The sequence below is a fragment of the Oncorhynchus kisutch genome, linkage group LG11 (genome assembly GCF_002021735.2).
Source record: "Oncorhynchus kisutch isolate 150728-3 linkage group LG11, Okis_V2, whole genome shotgun sequence".
Taxonomy (NCBI): domain Eukaryota; kingdom Metazoa; phylum Chordata; class Actinopteri; order Salmoniformes; family Salmonidae; genus Oncorhynchus; species Oncorhynchus kisutch.
Window position 1 is genome coordinate 20,897,041 of NC_034184.2, and position 19,470 is coordinate 20,916,510.

Sequence of the window (19,470 nt, forward strand, 5' to 3'; positions counted from 1 at the left end):
TGTCCTGGAGTGCAGGCAGTGTGTCCCCGGTGATGCTTTGGGCAGACCGTACAACCCCTGGAGAGCCCTGTGGTTGTGGGTGGTGCAGTTGCCGTACCAGGTGGTGGGGTGGTGGGGGTAAGTGGTGGGGGTAACGATGCTTCGAGGGTGGCTGTTGCCGATGTGTTCCTGGTTCGAGCCCAGGTAGGGGCGAGGAGAGGGACGGAAGCTTTACTGTTACACTGGCAATACTAAAGTGCCTATAAGAACATCCAATAGTCAAAGGCATATGAAATACAAATGGTATAGAGATAAATAGTCCTATAATTCCTATAATAACTACAACCTAAAACTTCTTACCTGGGAATATTGAAGACTCATGTTAAAAGGAACCACCTGCTTTCATATGTTCTCATGTTCTGAGCAAGGAACTTAAACGTTAGCTTTTTTACATGGCACAAATTGGAACCATCAGGAAGTCCAGGACCTAGTTGCACAAGGTGGGGTTCAGACCCAGGGCCTCAAGCTTGATGAGGTTGGAGGGTACTATGGTATTGAATGCTGAGCTATTGTCAATGAACAGAATTCTGACGTAGGTATTCGTCTTGTCCAGATGGGAAAGGGCAGTGCGATGGTGATTGCGTAGTCTGTGGATCTATTTGAAGTGGGGCTAGGGTGTCCGGTAAGGTGGAGGGGATATGATCCTTAACTAGCTTCTCAAAGCACTTCATGATTACAGAAGTGTGTGCTATGGGGCGATAGTCATTTAGTTCAGTTACCTTTGCTTTCTTGGGTACAGGAGCAATGGTGGACAACTTGAAGCAAGTGGTGGCAGCAGACTGTGGTAAGTAGAGATTGAATATGTATATAAACACTCCGGCCAGCTGGGCTGCTCATGCTCTGAGGACGTGAATAGGAATGTCGTCTGGGCCGGCAGCCTAGCGAGGATTTGCACACTTAAATGTCTTACTCACATTGGCCACGGAGAAGGAGAGTCCACAGTCCTTGGGAGCAGGCCGTGTCAGTGGCACTGTTATCCTCAGAACAGGCGAAGAATTTGTTTAGTTTGTCCGAAAGCAAGAGGTCGGTGTCCGTGCCTTGGCTGGTTTTCCATTTGTAATACATAATTGTCTTTAGTCACTGTGTTCGTGTGAACGTCAATTTTATTCTCTGAGGCTACACGGAACATATCCCAGTCCAAGTTATCAAAAACTATCTTGAAGCATGGATTCTGATTTATTGGTCAGACAATCGTTGAGTAGACCTTAGCATGGGTCCTTCCTGTTTGAGTTTCTGCCTATAGGAAGGGAGGAGTAAAATGGAGTTGTGATCTGATTTGCCAAAGGGAGGGTGGGGGAGGGCCTTGTAGGCGTTTCAAAAAGGCTAGTAGCAATGATCTGTTTTTCCTAAGTGAGCACTACAGTCAATTTGTTGATAGAACTTCGGTAGCGTTTTTTTTCCATTTTTCTTTGTTAAAATCCCCAGCTACAATAAATGCGGCCTCAGGGTATGTAGTTTGATGTCCAGTGAAGTTCCTTGAGGGCCGTATTGGTATCGGCTTGAGGGGGAATATACACTGCTGTGACTAGAGTTCTTTATTTCTGTCTGCGCGATGTACTGAGAACACAGCTGGCTGTATGGACTGGGACAGTATATCTGGGAAGAGCCATGATTCTGTGAAAAAGTGTGTCACAGTCCCTGATGTCTCTCTGGAAGGATATCCTCGCCCTGAGCTCATCTACTTTATTGTCCAGAGATTGAACATTAGCGAGTAATATTCTCTGAAGTGGTGGATGGTGTGCACCCCTCCTGAGTCAGACTAGAAGTCCACTCCGAATACCTCTTCTCCGCCGGCGGTGTCTTGGAACAGCCTCTGGGATAAGTTCAATTGTCCTGGGGATTACAAACAAAGGATCCAATTCGGGAAAGTTGTATACCTGGTCGTAATGCTGGTGAGTTACCGCTGCTCTGATTTCCAAAAGTTATTTCCGGCTGTATGTAATATAAAATTTTAAAAACTGGGTTAATAATGTAAGAAACAATGCATAAAAACAAAATCCTGCAATGTTGCTTAGGAGCTAGAAGCAGAGCTTCCATGTCTGTTGGCGCATCTTACATATGTGTCATTCAGAGGGTGAATGGGCAAGACAAATCATTTAAGTGCCTTTGAACAGGGTATGGTAGTAGGTGCTAAGCGCACCGGTTTTGTCAAGAACTGCAACGCTGCTGGGTTTCTCACGCTCAACAGTTTCCCACGTGTATCAAGAATGGTCCACCACCCAAAGGACATAACATTTGATTTTGTGTCACATGCTCCAAATATAACAGGTGTAGATCTTACAGTGAAATGCTCACTTACAAGCCCTTAACCAACAGTGCAGTTTAAGAAACTTTAACTTATTTATTTACTATATGAACCGAATTAAATACAAAAATATATATATTTTTTCAACCAGAAGAAATAGAAAACTAACTATAGCGCAACAATAAAATAACAGTAATGAGGCTATGTACAGGGGGTACCGGTACAATGCGTGGAGGCACAGGTTAGTCGAGGTAATATGTAGGAAGTGTTAAAGTGACTATGCATGGATAATAACCAGAGTAGCAGCAGCATAAAAATGGCGGGGTCGCAATAAAAATAGTCCGGGTAGCCATTTGATTAGCTGTTCAGTAGTCTTATGGCTTGGGGGGTAGAAGCTGTTAAGCCTTTTGGACCTAGACTTGGCGCTCCGGTATCGCTTGCCATGCGGTAACAGAGAGAGCCTATGACTAGGGTGGCTGGAGTTTTTTGACATTTTTAGGGCCTTCCTCTGACACCGCCTGGTATAGAGGTCCTGGATGGCAGGAAGCTTGGCCCCAGTGATGTACTGGGCCGTACGCACTACCCTTTGTAGTGCTTTGCGGCTGAGCAGTTGCCATATCAGGCGGTGATGCAACCAGTCAGGCAGGGCTTGATGGTGTAGCTGTAGAACTTCTTCGATGATCTGAGGTGACGTGCCAAATCTTTTTATTCTCCTGAGGGGGAAAAAGTGTTGTGCCCTCACGACTGTCTTGGTCTGTTTGATCCATGATAGTTTGTTGATGTGGACACCAAGGAATTCAGTCATCAACCTGCTCCACTACAGCCCCGTTGATGAGAATGGGGGTGCTCGGTCCTCCTTTTCCTGTAGTCCACGATCATCTCCTTAGTCTTGATCGCGTTGAGGGAGCGGATGTTATCCTGGCACCACACTGCCAGGTCTCTGACCTCATCCATATAGGCTGTATCATTGTTGGTGATCAGGCCTACCACAGTTGTCGTCGGCAAACTTAATGATGGTGTTGGAGTCATGTTGGCCATGCGATCATGGGTGAACAGGGATTACAGGAGGGGACTGAGCATGCACCCCTGAGAGGCCCTTGTGTTGAAGATCAGCGTGGCAGATGTGTTGTTACCTACCCTTACCAGCTAGAGGTGGCCTGTCACGAAGTCCAGGATCCAGTTGCAGAGGGAGGTGTTTAGTCCCAGGGTCCTTAGCTTAGTGATGAGCTTTGAGGGCACTATAGTGTTGAACGCTGAACTGTAGTCAATGAATAGCATTATCACGTAGGTGTTCCTTTTTGTCCAGGTGGGGAAGGGCAGTATTGAATGCAATAGAGATTGCGTAATCTATTGGGACGATATGCAAATGGGGTGTGTTTCTGGGATGGTGTTTGTGAGCCTTGACCAACCTTTCAAAGCACTTCATGGCTACAGACGTGAGTGCCATGGGTCGGTAGTTATTTAGGCAGGTTACCTTTGTGTTCTTGGGCACAGAAACTATGGTGGGCTGCTTGAAACATGTTTGTGTTAGACTTGGTCAAGGACAGGTTGATAATGTCAGTAAAGACAGTTGCCAGTTGGCATGCTCTGAGTACACGTCCTTGTAATCCTTCTGGCCCTGCGGCCTTGTGAATGTTGACCTGTTTAAAGGTCTTACATGGGCTGCGGAGATCGTGATCACACAGTCGTCCGGAACAGCTGGTGCTCTCATGCATGCTTCAGTGTTGCTTGCCTCGGAGCATCCAGCCAAATTGACAACTGTGGGAAGCGTTGGAGTCGACATGGTCCAGCATCCCTGTGGAACATGTTCGACACCTTGTAGAGTCCATGCCCTGATTAATTTAGGCTGTTCTGATGGCAGAACTCAATATTAGGAAGGTGTGCTTAAAGTTTTGTACACAGTGTATCGAACTCAAAAGATTTTTGCACGTTTTAGAACGTGAATCTGGGTAATATTGCTCAAGTTTACTTTCAGACAAACAATATAGTTCATGTGAAAATAATAGTACGTCTTGCCTTCTCTAGGGAGTCGACACCAGTGTCCACGGGTGATGTGGTTCACCTGGAGGGCCAATGTGTCTCCGGTACCTGGCTGATAGACAGGGAGTCAGGATTCTTGGTGCTTCTCCCTGACGTGCTCATATCTGGCACTAGCATCGCCAGCGGGATCCGCTGCATGAGACGGGCCGTGCTGGGGGAAATGTTCAAGGTATGGCCATGAAATAACAGGCTCAGTTATCCTATCTGTTTATGAATTGATTGAAGAACTTATTGTAATGATATGTAATCCTCACCTTTGTCTTAGTGTTTCGACGGAGGCTCCAAACAGATGCTGAACGGTACGATAGTTCATGACATCTTCCAGAAAGCTGCAATGTCTGGAGACTTCTCTATGGAAAGGCTGCAACTGCTGGCCAACCAAGCCCTGCTCAGCCCCAACTACCTGGGAGACATGTAAGAGTCATTATACTATACCATACAATGCCATCATACATTGACATTGGGAGTTTCTTAGGAAATGTTAAAGGGATATTTCAGGATTTTGCCAAAGAAGCCCTTTATCTACTTCCCCTGAGTCAGATGAACTCATGTAGACCATTTATCTGACTCTGTGTAGTTTGAAGGATGTTGCTAACTAGTATTAGCATGCTAGTAGATAGCATAGACTTGTAGTCATTGCGCTAACACTAGTTAGCAACTTCCTTCAAACTGCACACAAAGTCAGATAAATGGTCTCCATGATTTCATCTGACTCTGGGGAAGTAGAAAAAGGGCTTCAAAATTCAAAGTATCTCTTTAAAGGTGCAATATGCAGAAATTGCTTTGGTTGTTAAAATTCTAAACAAGCAAGTACAGTGTAGAGAATCATTGTACCATCTAAACTGCTGTGAAAAATATTGTATTTTCTCTTGTTTTGAAGCTGGTGACCAAAAACCGAAAGTAAAAGACACAAAAACTTAACTTAAGCATGGGATGCATACATAAAGCGCTCATTGAACAGATTTACCACATGTTAATCTTGCTTTCAATGAGGATGACAGATCTATAATCCTACCAAATTCACATTGAATTGTGGGTGACCCAAAAAGTTACATTTTGCAGCTTTAAGTCTGGGTTTTATTGTAATTCTTCTCAATCCTCCTCATAGGTACACCCTGAAACTGACTCAGGAGGACATGAAGCAGGAGATTTGGGAGTACCTGCCTGCACTGACAGAATGGGCCAGAGATTACCTTCACACCTCTCCACAGGCAGGCAAGAAACTGTTAACTCTCAAATTGTGAGTAGTACCAACTCACCCCACCCCTAACTAATTTGATTCTCCATTCTATATCTTAAAAAATCTTAAGACTGGCAGTTTAAAAAATGTTGGTCGTCCCCACCCACAGGCCAAGTGATGGGGCACTGAGCTGGCAGGACTCCGCATGCAGCATTGCTGTCACAGATTTTGTGGACATCGAGGAAAACATTTGGTCACCACGTTTCGGCCTGAAGGGTAAAATTGACGTGACAGCAGGGGTGCGTATTCATCGCAAGGGCAGGCCTCCACTCAACAGGGTAATGCCTTTGGAGCTGAAGACTGGCAAAGAGTCGAACTCCATTGAACACCGCAGCCAGGTACTACACCAGTGGAACAAACACGCACAGTCTGGTAGTCAGATAGCAAATATTGAGCTCCATGAACCATCCATGCGTTATGACTGCAACAGTGCTCAAACCAATAAAAACTCTTGTTATTGTCCAGGTCATCCTTTACACTCTGATGAGCTTAGAGAGACGCAGTGATGCAGAGGCAGGATTCCTGCTCTACCTGAAGACTGGCAACCTGCATCCTATAGTCGGGAACCACATGGACAGAAGAGGTAAGCCCTGACCACAAAAATATGTGTTTGGAATTTTATTTTCCATGGGGAACATAGTTTTTATTCATTTCTTTTGAGACAGGACCTCATAGTTGACTCATGTTCTATCTCTCTCTCAGAGCTGTTGAAATTAAGGAACACCCTGGCGCATCACGTTGGCAATAGTATGGAGAAGGAAGGCAAGACACGGATGGCACCTCTACCAGGGATCATCACAGACAGACAGGCCTGCAAGTGGTGTCCCCAGATCAGGAACTGTGCTCTCTATGACAGGTACAACTGCCTTCCAGAGTGAACTACTTATATGCTGATAGAAGATTCAGGACAACAGCAACTTCATGCCCTAAAAAATCAGCTGGTGTGTGTGTGTGCACGCACAGGGCCATTGAGAGCAGGGCTCCAGACTACTACTCCAGTGAGTCACAGCAGTTGTTGGTGCAGCAGGAGAGTGAGCACCTGACAGAGGCACACCTGCTCTACTTCAGCCACTGGCTGCTCCTCTGTGCCCTGGAGACCCACACCATGGAGAGGAAGGGAGGCCGGCACAACATCTGGCTGCAGTCTGCCCAAGAGAGGTCTGGAAGAAATCTATGTATCAGATATGGTTTACATAATGTGACTTACAGAACTGTGAACATTGACAGTGACATATGTGAGCTGATATAGTGTTGGGGGGGTGGGCTATAATTGTTTGAAAACATTACATGAGTTTTCACAATGGATGTTTGTTGAACAATTTATATCTGTAATAATTGGTCTTCAATCTGTTACATTCACTGACAAAATGTACTCTAAATTTGAATGCAAAGACTTTTTATGCTAAAAGATTCCGCAACTCCCCTAATGGTGGTCCTCAAGCTTTTGCCGGTGATTTGGTGGTCTAATTGGTTTTTGGTGTCCAGGGAGAAGAGTGGGGGGTGTATGGGAAACATGCAGCTGATTGGCCCAGTGAAGAACCAGTCAGACGGTGTGTATATCCACCGTTTTGAGCGCCGTCGTGGTGGGGAACAGGGTGTGACGGGCTTGATTGTTGGCGACAGAGTTGTGGTGAGCGACCATGATTTGCAGCTAATTGGTGTGGCAGCTGGATACATCACAGACGTGAGCAGCACTGCAGTAAGCTGCTCCCTGGATCGGTAAGATGGCAGTATCAATGTCTTTCAAAACACGATGGTAATCTGGGAATGAGAGGTTTAGTGAGTTTCTATATACAGAACCAGTCAAAAGTTTGGACACCACCTCATTCCAGGGTTTTTCTTTTTACTATTTTCTACATTGTAGAATAATAATAAAGACATCAAAACTATAAAATTACACTTATGGAATCATGTAGTAACCAAAAGTGTTAAACAAATCAAACATATTTATATTTTAGGTTCTTCAAAGTAGCCATGCTTTGATGACAGCTTTGCACACTGGTGAGGTGGTGCCAGTGGTGAGGTGGTGCCACTCAGAGGTGCGGGGGACTGCCTTAATCGACATCCATGTCTTCGTAGGGGTGGTATACAGAAGATGGCCCTATTTGGTAAAAGACCAAGTCCATATTATGTCAAGAACAGCTCAAATAAGCAAAGAGAAATTACAGTCCATCCTTACTTTAAGACATGGAGGGTCAGTCAAACCAGAAAATTAAGAACTTGTGTGAATCAGGCCGTGATGGTCGAATTACTCCAAAGAAACCACGACTAAAGGTCACCAATAAGAAGAAGAGACTTGCTTGGGCCAAGAAACACGAGCAATGAACATTAGACCGTTGGAAATCTGTCCTTTGGTCTGATGAGTCTAAATTTGAGATTTTTGGTTCCAACCACCATGTCTTTGTGAGACGCAGAGTAGGTGAACAGATCTCCGCAAGGGTGGTTCACACTGTGAAACTGTGGAGGTGTGATGGCGCTTTGCTGGTGACATTGTCAGTGATTTTATTTAGAATTCAAGGCACACTTGACCAGCATGGTTACCACAGTATTCTGCAGCGATACGCCATCTCATCTGGTTTGCGCTTAGTGGGACTATAATTTGTTTTTCAACAGGACAATGACCCAAAACACACCTCCAGGCTGTGTAAGGGCTATTTGATCAAGGAGAAAAGTGATGAGTGCTGCATCAGATGACCTGGCCTCCACAATCACCTGACTTCAACCCAATTGAGATGGTTTGGGATGAGTTGGAATGCAGAGTTAAGGAAAAGAAGCCAACAGGTGCTCAGCGTGTGTGGGAACTCCTTCAAGACGGTTAGAAAAGCATTCCAGGTGAAGCTGGTTGAGAGAATGATAAGCGTGTGCAAAGCTGTCATCCAAGGCAAAGCGTGGCTACTCTGAAGAACCTCAAATGTTTAACACTTTTTTCCGTTGCTACATGATTCCATACATGTTCATAGTTTCGATGTCTTCACTATTATTCTACGATGTAAAAAATAAAGGAAAACCCTTGAATGGGTAGGTGTCCAAACTTTTGACTGGTAGTGTGTGTGTGTGTGTGTGTGTGTGTGTGTATATATATATATATATCAGTTTTAGCTCTTTTTTTGTTGCTATTTGTATGTGTATTCATCTGAAGTTGAAGCTGTTCCCCTCATCTCCATAGGGACCTTTCGAAGTGTTCCTCTGATGTTGTGTTCCGACTGGACCAGGACGAAGGGGTAATGGGATTGAGCACCCATCTGGTCAACCTCTCCAAGATGATGAAAAGGTCTCCTTCAAGGTCTGTTCAGTACTACTGCCTGAAATGGAAGCAACTTACCTCATACCTCTAATAGTAGGTATTAACTCATGGCTCCACCTCCCCCTTTGCAGTGAAAGACTAAGGGAGCTGATAGTGGATTTCCACCCTCCTCAGTTCATTGACAACCTTAGCAGTGTGTTGCCCAGGGAAGCTAAGGACACAGTCGCCAACATTCTGAAAGGTGTGTCCCCTGATTGGTCACCCCTGTTCCCCGCTCTCCTTTGTCTCACTTTAGTTATTACCTTTTTATATTAACATTTTATTTATTTGCTAACTTAATTGCAAAGCTCTCCAGTGAACTATAACACTAACTTTGTGTTTCATCTCTGTCTCAGGGCTCAACAAACCTCAGAAACAGGCCATGAAGAAGGTTTTGCTCTCCAAAGATTATACGCTCATAGTTGGGATGCCTGGCACTGGGAAAACCACCACTATATGCACACTGGTAAGAGCAGTGTTTGTCATTTCCCTGTTCTACTTAGATACTCTGGGTGTATTTTGTCAATTCAATCTGGAGTGCCAGTGTGCTCAGTGTTGTCACATTGTCCATTTGTAAATTCAGAGCGTTAAGCTCGGAGCGTTCAGAGCGCACTCTGCCCGAGGAGTATGGTTGACCCGAGCGTTCTGACCTCACAACGGTAGTCAAGCACCCAAGGTAACTGGCTAACGTTGGATAGCTTGCTAGCTAATTCCAGACACAAATGAGGGAACACCTCACTGACCATTTTACTCACCCTAGACGAGCTGATTAGGCTGTTCATGTTATCCAGAGCATTGGTGGCATTAACTGTGCTGCTGGCAACAATTTAATTACTATTTTTTTTGCCAACGTTTAATGACACCGGCCATATTCAAGGGGTGTTGAGCGTTTGTAAATTAATCCGTTTTTCTGCACATTCTGCACAATTTACGAACACACTCTCTGTGACCAATTTATGTGTGAATGTGATCAACATTGGAATGGTTGTTGAGTCTCCTTCCTCTCTGTCCTTACTCAGGTGCGTATTCTCCATGCATGTGGCTTCAGTGTGCTGCTGACCAGCTACACCCACTCTGCTGTGGACAACATCCTGCTAAAGCTCCGGAGGTTCAAGGTGGGCTTCCTGCGTCTGGGCCGGGCTCAGAAGGTCCACCCAGACATCCTGGCCTACACAGAGGAGAGGTGTCGGCCCAACGGCATCCACACACTCCCTGAGCTGGAGAATCTTTACAACAAGGAGGTGAGTGGGCTAAACTGAGGGAAAGGGGCCACTTAGAGCGATGCTCTGCCACCCAACTGCACTTAACCCAGGCTAAGGAAGAGCAGTTCCATGATTAGGACTGTTATGTTGACCATATTACCGCCACACTGGTGGTCACGAGTTATGACGGCAGTCAAATTCCGCTTGACCCGTTTTGTCATGGTAATTAGGCTTCTCCAAGCTCTACTGCATTTTAATCTATTTTATTTCAAATCAAATGTATTTCTATTGCCCTTCTTACATCAGCTGATATCTCAAAGTGCTGTACAGAAACCCAGCCTAAAACCCCAAACAGCAAGCAATGCAGGTGTAGAAGCACGGTGGCTAGGAAAAACTCCCTAGAAAGGCAATCACCTGCTGACAATTTTATGACTGCCACAGCCCTATTGCATGATCTACAATTGTTCAAATGGACTCTCACAAGATGGCAGAACACAACCATTGAGAGACTACAGTTATCATACAAAAACTTTTATGTAATAACCCCTCCCATCTCTCCATAGCTGGTGGTGGCCACCACGTGCATGGGTGTAAAACACCCCATTTTCTCCCGTCGTCGTTTTGACTTTTGCATTGTGGACGAGGCGTCCCAGATCAGTCAGCCAGTGTGCCTTGGGCCCCTGTTCTATGCCCAGCGCTTTGTCCTGGTGGGGGACCACCAACAGCTGCCCCCCATTGTCCAGAACAGAGAGGCTAGGTGAGTAGATTCTAGTGATGGGGTCAAAAATGTATAAAGTTACACCGGGATGTTATCGTTTTGACAAGATTGCAATATTATTTTTGCTCTAGCTTCACCAAAATGCAAATATTTGCCCTTCATAGCTTGTTCTCCATCTTTTTAAATAGGGCGACAATTTGTTTTCAGCACAATTTGTTTTATTTCCATGACATGGAAAAATCACAGTATCGAATCGCAATATGTATTGTGATTCTAACGGCAACATATCGTTATAATATCATATCCTGAGGTCCCTGGCAATTCCCAGCCCTAGTAGACACATCCCTACAACCACCACCGACCCCACCTCTCAGGATCGATGAAACCAAACATACAATAAGAGTGTGGACTCTTCGAGTAGAGTTTCCTCTCCATTTCTAATGTTTCAAGTCGTCATCAGGTTGTTGGGTATGGACGAGAGTCTATTCAAGCGTCTCGAGCGTAAAAGTGAGGCTGTAGTCCAGCTGAACGTCCAGTACAGGATGAATAGGTGGGTTATTCTTCCTAACAAAATCATGTCAACTATTTCAAACATTTATTTCAGCATCAATTTGTTTTTCTATTGTTTATCTATTTTTCTCAATGGTTACTGTTTCCTTTCGTCACACCCAACGTTTTTACACTAATTTCATGGTGGCCTCCACAGTAAAATCATGTCCCTAAGTAACACTCTGATGTACGGAGGGAGGCTGGAGTGTGGCTCAGAGAGAACGGCCAGCGCCATGCTGACCCTGCCCTCCCAGGGCTCTGTCCAGAGGGAGCTGGAGCTGAGTCTGGGCCGCCCGGAGGACCTGGCTTGGGTCCAGGCAGCTCTGGAGCCTCTCAACCCTGTCTGCTTCCTGGACACCACCCAGGTCAGTCTCTTGCGCCAATATTATTCTTACAATACTCTTTATTTTGATTACTATATTTTACATGATGCCACAAAACTAAATAAGCATTTAAGTGTGGCTTGTTTGACGTGTGTAACGGTGTTGTTGGACCTTTGTATGTTATTCGACCTGTATATGCATGCCTCTTCTTTGAGTGCCTCACTGCTGCTCTGACTGACAGGTTCCAGCCCTGGAGACGGTTGACCAGCGGGGAATCAGCAACCAGACAGAAGCTGCTCTGGTGCACGGCATAGTCAGTCTGCTATTGAAGGTGGGAGCTTCAATGAAAGTCAAATGAAATGCACAAATTTCAATTAATTAATCCGATTTACTTGGACTCACAGCAATGACAGAGATTGTATGTACTGTACTGTGTTAGAACAGCAGAACTGTCTTTGTTCCCCCCCACCCCTTTGGTTCAAAATGTCACTCAGTGCTCTGTTTTGTGATTGCTCTGCATTGATACATGTAGAGGTAGTACTACACTAACTAACCTGTTATTAACTGGGTGGTTCGAGCCCTGAATGCTGATTGTCTGAAAGCCATGTTATATTAAACCGTATACCATGGGTATGACCAAACATTTATTTTTACCGCTCTAATTACGTTGGTAACCAATTTATAATGGCAATAAGGCACCTCGGATTTGTGATATAAATGGCCATTATACCACGGTAAGGGCTGTGTCCTAGCACTCTGTGTTATGTTGTGGATAAGAACAGTCCTTAGCTGTGGTACGTTGGCCATATACCACACCCCCTCGGGCCTTATTGCTTAATTATACCCTTGTGTTCTACTAGGCTGGGTGCAGGGCCAGTGACATCGGGGTCATTGCTCCCTACAGACAACAACTGAAGGTCATCTCATGCCTACTAGCCGGGCCAGCCTTCAGCACTGTGGAGGTCAACACTGTGGACAAGTACCAGGGCCGCGACAAGAGCGTCATCATCGTTTCCTTTGTCAGGAGTCACCCAGAAGGCAATGTGAGTTGACCTTAAACCGACCATGTCTCTTGAGATCTTGACCTTTGTCAAAGTACCTCAATTTTGGATGGATAGTTAAAATAGATTCTCTGCAAATTTCAACATTAGTTATTTGTATATAAATTGGACATATTGTATGTGTCATGACATTTTTGATCTGTGTGAGACCTCGTCTGTTGCCAGCTGGGTGAGCTGCTGAAGGACTGGAGGAGGCTGAACGTGGCCATCACGAGAGCTAAACACAAGCTCCTCATGGTGGGCTCGGCCCCCACCCTGCGCCGCTACGCCCCCCTGGAAAAACTCCTCAACCACCTCACACAGGAGAGCATGATATCCTTTACACTGCCCAGTATGGCCTTAACCATGGCTGAGAGAAATACAGTGGTGAATGGATGCTGTGGAGGTGCTATAATGTTTGTTGTATAGTGTCGTGTCTTTGGCTATGCCAGATTAAATGATATGACATGCTATTCTATATATTTTTTTTTATCCGTAATTAATATTACCTGATTGAGCTAATCATGTAAATGTAATTAACTAGAGAGTCGGGCACCACAAAATAATATTTATAGAGCTGTTATCCTGATTACAAATTACGTCATAAAGGAAAACGTCCCTAGCGGGCGGAACAGATATGACCGCTTGTTACACAAAGGAAAAGGGCTGGGTTTGAGTGAAAGAGCGGGAAGACTGAGGGACACAGGGAGAAGCTGTGCTATCGTAAATACAGTATCTGATGCATTCTAAATTGCCGCCCATTTGGAAAAGGAAAATGCAATAAATATTTACTCTGAGCTGCGCTTCGGTAGGTTGGTGGTAGATGGAAGGCCGTGTTGCCAAACCGAGTCCTTTGAAGAATGTCTCTGGTTGTCAATTGGATACGTTGTAGTAACGTCGTTGGGTGATAGACGGGATACTCTCTGTTCCTTCCTAACCCTCGTTGCATCTGCTGTTGCTATCTCAACGGCTAGGAGGTATCACTTCTGTAGTGAATAAGAGTTCAAAGTTCATACCATTCGCAACCAAAGCTCACGCTGATGTTGGCTTTGTTCTGTAGTTATTATCTGAACCATTCTGACATAGGACCGTCGTCCAACATCCTCGGAAGAGGAGATTACATTGTCATCAAGGGCCTATATAAGAAGGGAGAGGAGGGCGTGTTTGAAAAGTTTTATAGCCCATGTCCCTTCACAGGGGCCACTGATTGACCAGAGCCCCATCTTATGAAAACCCAAATCTCACCCCATCACGAATAATTTCATATTCAAACATTTAAATTGAACAACAATTCCATGTGAATCCGATAACTGATGTGTAGACTTTCCACTATAGAGTTTGTCATCTGATCATTGATGAGAATGTCATCATTCATTAAGTACCACTGCATATGTTCCATTGGTCGGATTACCAGAATATAGTTAATTTCCCCCCACCTTCTGATGTTCCCAGAATCTCTGTTAACCAAGGGTTTTGCAAATGTAACCTCAGTAGGGTATAGAGAGAAGGGAGGGAAGAGGTATTTATGACTGTCATAAACCTATCCCCCAGGCCAATGGCAGTAGACATCAGTGTTTTACAGGTTTAAACAATGTTTTACAGGTTTAAGTTGTTGTTTGATGATTGATAATGATTACTGTTCAATCCACTCAGGGTGTTTGTCTTAACTGGCCCACGTCTTCCAGCTCCCTCCAGCAGCCCATGAGGTATTACCCACCATGCACCTGTGACGGGACATCTGAGGTAGAACATTGCCTTTCCTCCACTCACCATCTGGAAATCAGCCTTTAGACTGATCAAGCAATGTATCGATTCCTCAATATTGATTACTTGAAATAGTTGCATACTATTGCTATATATTTTTTAATTAATGTTTTAACAAGAATCCATGGCAGCTATGTTTGGTGTTATTGTTTTAATGATTTTTATTACAACAGAATGTGACCATTCGAAAGTTGAAGTACAGGCACCATTTACACTAAATCTGCTCTGTAGCAATTGCTCAGACATTGCCTCACAGACCTCCGTTAGATTAAGATTGGTCATTAGTCTTGTTTCTGAGCCAGTGCTGATTGTCAAGCTTTTACTTTTTTTGAAAATTTCTATGAATAAATCATTTTAAGTGTTGTACATTTGTTTCCCTTGTGTCCCTGTCAGTAAAATTCCAGACTGTTGAAATACAGTCCTCGCCATATGTATTTGGAAAATGAAGCATAAATTCTAATTCTGACTTAAAATGGGGGGACATGGTTCATGAAGGGCTTTTGTCTTATTAAATGAGAAGTTTTCTTTATTGGAACCAAATCTGCATTTTGGAGTCCAGACATGGGGTCATATGTAGAGAACAGGAGGTTACAGACACTTTCTTTTTTTTGCGATTTCACTTGGTTTTCAGAAATTTACCCTAACCAGAAATATACTTCCTCATGCTTATGTTGCAGTGCCAGACTTTAGATAAAACATGAACAAAAGTTTGAACACCAAAATAAGTCATTTTAAGAATGGCAACGCTCTGTGTATATAGTGTTGCAACCAATATGTATGAAAATACACACACATTAAGTGACATTCTGTATTCTCGCCTCCTACTCAAAACTTGATCTCGAATCCAAAATGCTGGGCTATAGAGCCTAGATTTTAAGTTAAGATTACTGTCCAAATACAAATGGTGAGGATTGTATGCTGAGTGTTCACTAGAGCGGCAGGTAGACTAGCGGTTAAAGACCGTTGGGCCAGTAACTGAAAAGTCGCTGGTTCGAATCCTGAGCCAACTTGGTGAAAAGTCTGCCTGTGCCCTTGGCATGGCACTTAACCCAAACCTGTAAATCGCTCTGGATAAGAGCATCTGTTAAATGACTATTCCATTGTATCAAATTGTTAATCTCAAACTCAAATAATCTGTAGCCACAGCTAGGTCTACAGATTATTTGGCTAGGTCGACGTGAACAGTATAGCCTCTACACAGTTAGAATCCCTTGCAGGACGGTTACAGCCTGGCCAGCGATATTCAGTCTGCCATCATCCCGTAGTTCCAGCTCCAACTCCCCACCACGACTGGAGCACTGATAGGCTGTCACACAGGAGGAGAATGCAGTGTGGTAGTTCTTTGAATGATGTTTACATTATTTATTTATTGGATTTATTTTACTCTAGATGTACCTGTCCATCAATATCTGTAAATTGATTGGGTTCTGTGCAATGGAATTTGAACTACATGTTGCAATGCTGTTTACATTACCCACCGCAGAAAGTTGGTGGCACCTTAATTGGGGAGAACGTGCTTGTGGTAATGGCTGGAGCAGAGTAAGTGGAATGGTATCAATCACATGGTTTCCACGTGTTTGATGCCATTCCATTTGTGCGGTTCCAGCTGTTGTCATGAGCCGTCCTCCCCTTAGCAGCCTCCACTGTTACCCACCCAGCATCTTTTTCTTGCCCAGTTTCTCAGACCAGTAGCCTGCAAGGACAGTATGTGCAGAGCCTGCAATGATGTAAAAACAAACCAAATTAAACTTTCTAAAAGACTACAGAAAAGACTTGCCAATGTCCGCTGTACTTACCAGTCACAGGGTCCTCAGGAATCCCAAACCAGGGGGAGAAGTTTCTGGAGTAGAAGTCATAGCCAGGCTGACAGCCAGGGGCTCCAATCATGGTGACAATCAGACCCCTAACCCTTCCTCCAGTGTTTACACGGAGAAGAACTGCTGGGTCTGGCTGCAGGGATGTGAGCACTGACCTAAAACCAAACAGTCACTTTCAATCCCTTTCAAGTGAAGTTTGCCATTCCATCCTGTTTCCCAGCACCAGTGATAATGTATAAAGTAAAGTGTGTACTTTTTTTTTTTTTACCTGTCACAAGTGTCAGCAAGGCGCACCATTAGCTTTTTGGTGGTGCCACAGAGGCACACTTCTCGAACCGGCTGGTCTCCCACAGCAGCCTGCGCATACATATTCAGACTGATGGACATGATCTTAATTCTTCACCATAAATTATAGAAACAGTGGTAAGAAGGATGATGCACTTACATTAACTATGTCTTTAAATTCATTGAGACCCTGTGGATATGAAGTTTAAATTCGGAAGTTACATTAATTTGCAAAGGCTTTTATGCAAAACTTATAACATGTACAGTGTATATATATGTTGAACATGAATGTGCCACATTGATTTCATCACCTACCAGCGGAGTAGGTTTATTCAGAGGGAAATCCATCACTATAGATTCCCCCTGTTGTTGCACATACAGCTCTCCACTCAAAGTCTCAAATACCACTGTTGCGTTGACATTTTCTTTAGGAAGGGAATTGTGGGATAGAAACAATTGAATTGCACTATATGTTTGTACTAGTTGCCATTCACTTGCTTACATGTGAGATACTGTATTATGTGACAGTCATTCTTACTTTTTTTGTAAAACAGTACAGCAGCTGAAGCTAGGGTGGCATGTCCACACAGAGGAACCTCATTGGTGGGGCTGAACCAACGCAAACGGAAGCGTGCTCCTTCAATACAACACATACCAAAATACATACAAGTTCCCATGTCAGTAATCTCAGGATGCTGTGATGAGTTGATTTACCTTTTCTTTCCTGAGTCCCATATACTCTCATTCTCATTGGCATCAATCACCCCCTCTTGGTTAATTGCAATAAAATAGAGTACCACCAGATGGCAGATTTGGAAAACTTCTGCACAGAAATAAGAGTACAGTTTCAACTCTATTTCAGAATGTCTCGAAAAAGATACCTGAGCTGAAGTCATCTTTTGAATTTAGCCTTATGATGAAGGCAGTCTCTGACAGGTTCATCTCAGCAGCAATTTTCTGGTACATATCATCCTGCAATTCCTGTTTGGTTGAGAACAGTCAACAGTTTTTTTTTGCATGATTACGTTAGATAACTTAAAGCAAATACTAAAGTTGATTATTCAGCAATACATGAGAATATGTAATAAGATGTAATTATGTATAAAGAAAGTATACTTGCATGTAAAAGGGGACAAACTGCTGCAGGATTTCCTTTGAAAGGTAAATTGGTAAATGCATCAACAATGAATACTGGAATCTCCATTACTTATTAGAGTGGCCTGTGCTGATTTCCCAGTGAGAAGTGCAGAAGTTTAACAGCTGCACGCCTCCAAATGGACTTTAACCAGTGGGTGTATCATCCCAAAAGTCTAAAGTCCATTGCTTCCTCTCCTTTTCTCCTTTCCTTCGCCTGCACTCACTTGATAGTGCTGGCTTGGCTAGACAATCTCCCCAATAGAGTAGGCCCACCTTGAAATATTGCTCTTGTCTGTCTTCTTAGGTAGTGCAGATGAATACGATATTTAATTGATTTCATAGAAACGGACAGGTGTAGCCATCTCTCGGTGCGCATCTGCCCTGGGTTCATTTTTATTCATTTTTTCAGGGGTGCGTTCAGTTTGATTCCACATTTGCTAGGTTATGTGAAGGTTTGTACTGAAAGACACATTTCCCCAAAACCGTGTGCGCACCATTCTTCAACAGCCTTTGCCGTCAATTATTTATATATACACTAGATGGGTAACTGTATTAAAGCCACCATGCCTCCATCTTGGCACTCCCTCACCGCTGTAAAAATATATATATTTTGGAGGCTATAGAAATGTATTTATTAATGTCTACATACATTTTTGCCACATGTATTCTATTACAGATACCTTAATGCATACTTTTACATATTGTGACCTAAACATAAAAATTAAATATGAAAAAGTACTGTCCCCATTATAACAAACATATACCTAAATACATGTAAATTTGTCATTCAAACATTCTAATTGAAATACTGTAGCATTCTATTAATTCCTATGGAGAACTGCGCCTACTGGGGAGTGCCAATATGAAACAATTCTAGGTAATTAATTTTATTATTATTTTGGCCAAATGTCATATTCACAAATGTAAATTTACAAATAAAACATTTTCTTACCTTACAAAATAAATTGAACCAAATTTTAAGACAATGAAATATTCTACCAACAAAAAAGCTGTTATGTATGTTATGTCTAAGTGTGTGTATGTCCCTTAAGGTCCTTGTGTAATGTGATATTGTACCCCCTAGCCCAATTGTCCTTTCTATATTATTTCTATATTCTTGTGTTCCCCCATGTACTTTTTGTATTGATTTTGTTTATATAAAAAAAATAACATTCCTTAAAACACGTCTTCGGGTCCAACGGTCGTCTCGCGCCGAACTGCGCATGTGCAATTCAAGAGTTGTTTTTGACGAAAATGAAAACATGGCAGTTTGTCGCTTTAACGAGGTTGGAGTAATAACATGTTCAACTACTTAAGACATTGGCTCGAATCTAGGTTGTGCCTTTAGATTTAGTGAAAAGTAACAACTAATTAATATTTTTTCACATCTCTTATTGACTTCTCAAACTACAAATCCCGACCTGGGCCCAGATTCACAAAACACTTCTTACAGCAAAAACTTAAGAAGCTTATTAAGAAAAACAAGTTAATAAAATAGTTCGTAAGTGCAATTCCTCAACAGTATCTTAATATAGAATTTTTTTTTTAGGAACTTCTCAAATATCTTCTTACAAATGTTATGTGGTTGTTGCTAGGCAACCGTTTTAGCAAGCTATTTTTCTAGCAATGGCAATCATGTTAGCATATTTCTTACAGAGATTATTGTTCTAAAACATGTTCTTGGGTGTAAAATAATCAATAGTGATATTTCCAGATAAAGTTTGTATGAATTAAACATGTTCAATGGCTTTCAGGAGCTTTTATTCTGACTGCCCTGCTTAAAACAAG

At 43.2% G+C, this 19,470-nt stretch overlaps 2 protein-coding genes across 5 annotated transcripts in view; one reads left to right on the forward strand and one right to left on the reverse strand.

Annotated features, from left to right (window-relative positions):
* Window positions 1–14,682, forward strand: part of dna2 (DNA replication helicase/nuclease 2) — a 30,469-nt gene extending 15,787 nt beyond the window's left edge. For 2 of the 3 annotated variants that reach the window (XM_020495517.2, XM_020495518.2), the window contains 19 exons: window positions 4,310–4,493; window positions 4,590–4,738; window positions 5,433–5,564; window positions 5,674–5,902; window positions 6,030–6,147; window positions 6,267–6,420; window positions 6,528–6,722; window positions 7,050–7,283; window positions 8,731–8,847; window positions 8,940–9,049; window positions 9,204–9,313; window positions 9,867–10,088; window positions 10,613–10,806; window positions 11,228–11,317; window positions 11,474–11,681; window positions 11,881–11,970; window positions 12,500–12,682; window positions 12,866–13,012; window positions 14,356–14,682. In XM_020495517.2, the coding sequence (XP_020351106.1) occupies window positions 4,310–4,493; window positions 4,590–4,738; window positions 5,433–5,564; window positions 5,674–5,902; window positions 6,030–6,147; window positions 6,267–6,420; window positions 6,528–6,722; window positions 7,050–7,283; window positions 8,731–8,847; window positions 8,940–9,049; window positions 9,204–9,313; window positions 9,867–10,088; window positions 10,613–10,806; window positions 11,228–11,317; window positions 11,474–11,681; window positions 11,881–11,970; window positions 12,500–12,682; window positions 12,866–13,012; window positions 14,356–14,409 (2,920 nt within the window). In that variant the 3' untranslated portion in view covers window positions 14,410–14,682. Of the gene's footprint in view, window positions 1–4,309; window positions 4,494–4,589; window positions 4,739–5,432; window positions 5,565–5,673; window positions 5,903–6,029; window positions 6,148–6,266; window positions 6,421–6,527; window positions 6,723–7,049; window positions 7,284–8,730; window positions 8,848–8,939; window positions 9,050–9,203; window positions 9,314–9,866; window positions 10,089–10,612; window positions 10,807–11,077; window positions 11,318–11,473; window positions 11,682–11,880; window positions 11,971–12,499; window positions 12,683–12,865; window positions 13,013–14,355 lie in introns of those variants that run through there. The other variant, XM_031835436.1, reaches the window with a different exon arrangement.
* Window positions 14,585–18,891, reverse strand: pbld (phenazine biosynthesis like protein domain containing). Of its 2 annotated transcripts, none has more exons than XR_004211591.1 (9): window positions 17,666–17,810; window positions 17,427–17,526; window positions 17,084–17,182; window positions 16,861–16,970; window positions 16,706–16,735; window positions 16,529–16,617; window positions 16,240–16,415; window positions 15,922–16,160; window positions 14,585–15,749 (listed from the first exon to the last, which is right to left on the reverse strand). XR_004211591.1 is itself a non-coding variant. In XM_020495520.2 (9 exons), the coding sequence occupies exons 1-9, from the start codon at window positions 17,747–17,749 to the stop codon at window positions 15,637–15,639; spliced, it is 864 nt and encodes a 287-aa protein (XP_020351109.1). In that variant the 5' UTR covers window positions 17,750–18,891; the 3' UTR covers window positions 14,585–15,636. The 2 variants fall into 2 exon arrangements, 1 of the variants encoding a protein (XP_020351109.1); XM_020495520.2 differs by having other exon boundaries at window positions 16,098–16,160; window positions 17,666–18,891.
* Window positions 18,892–19,470: the final 579 nt, after the last annotated feature.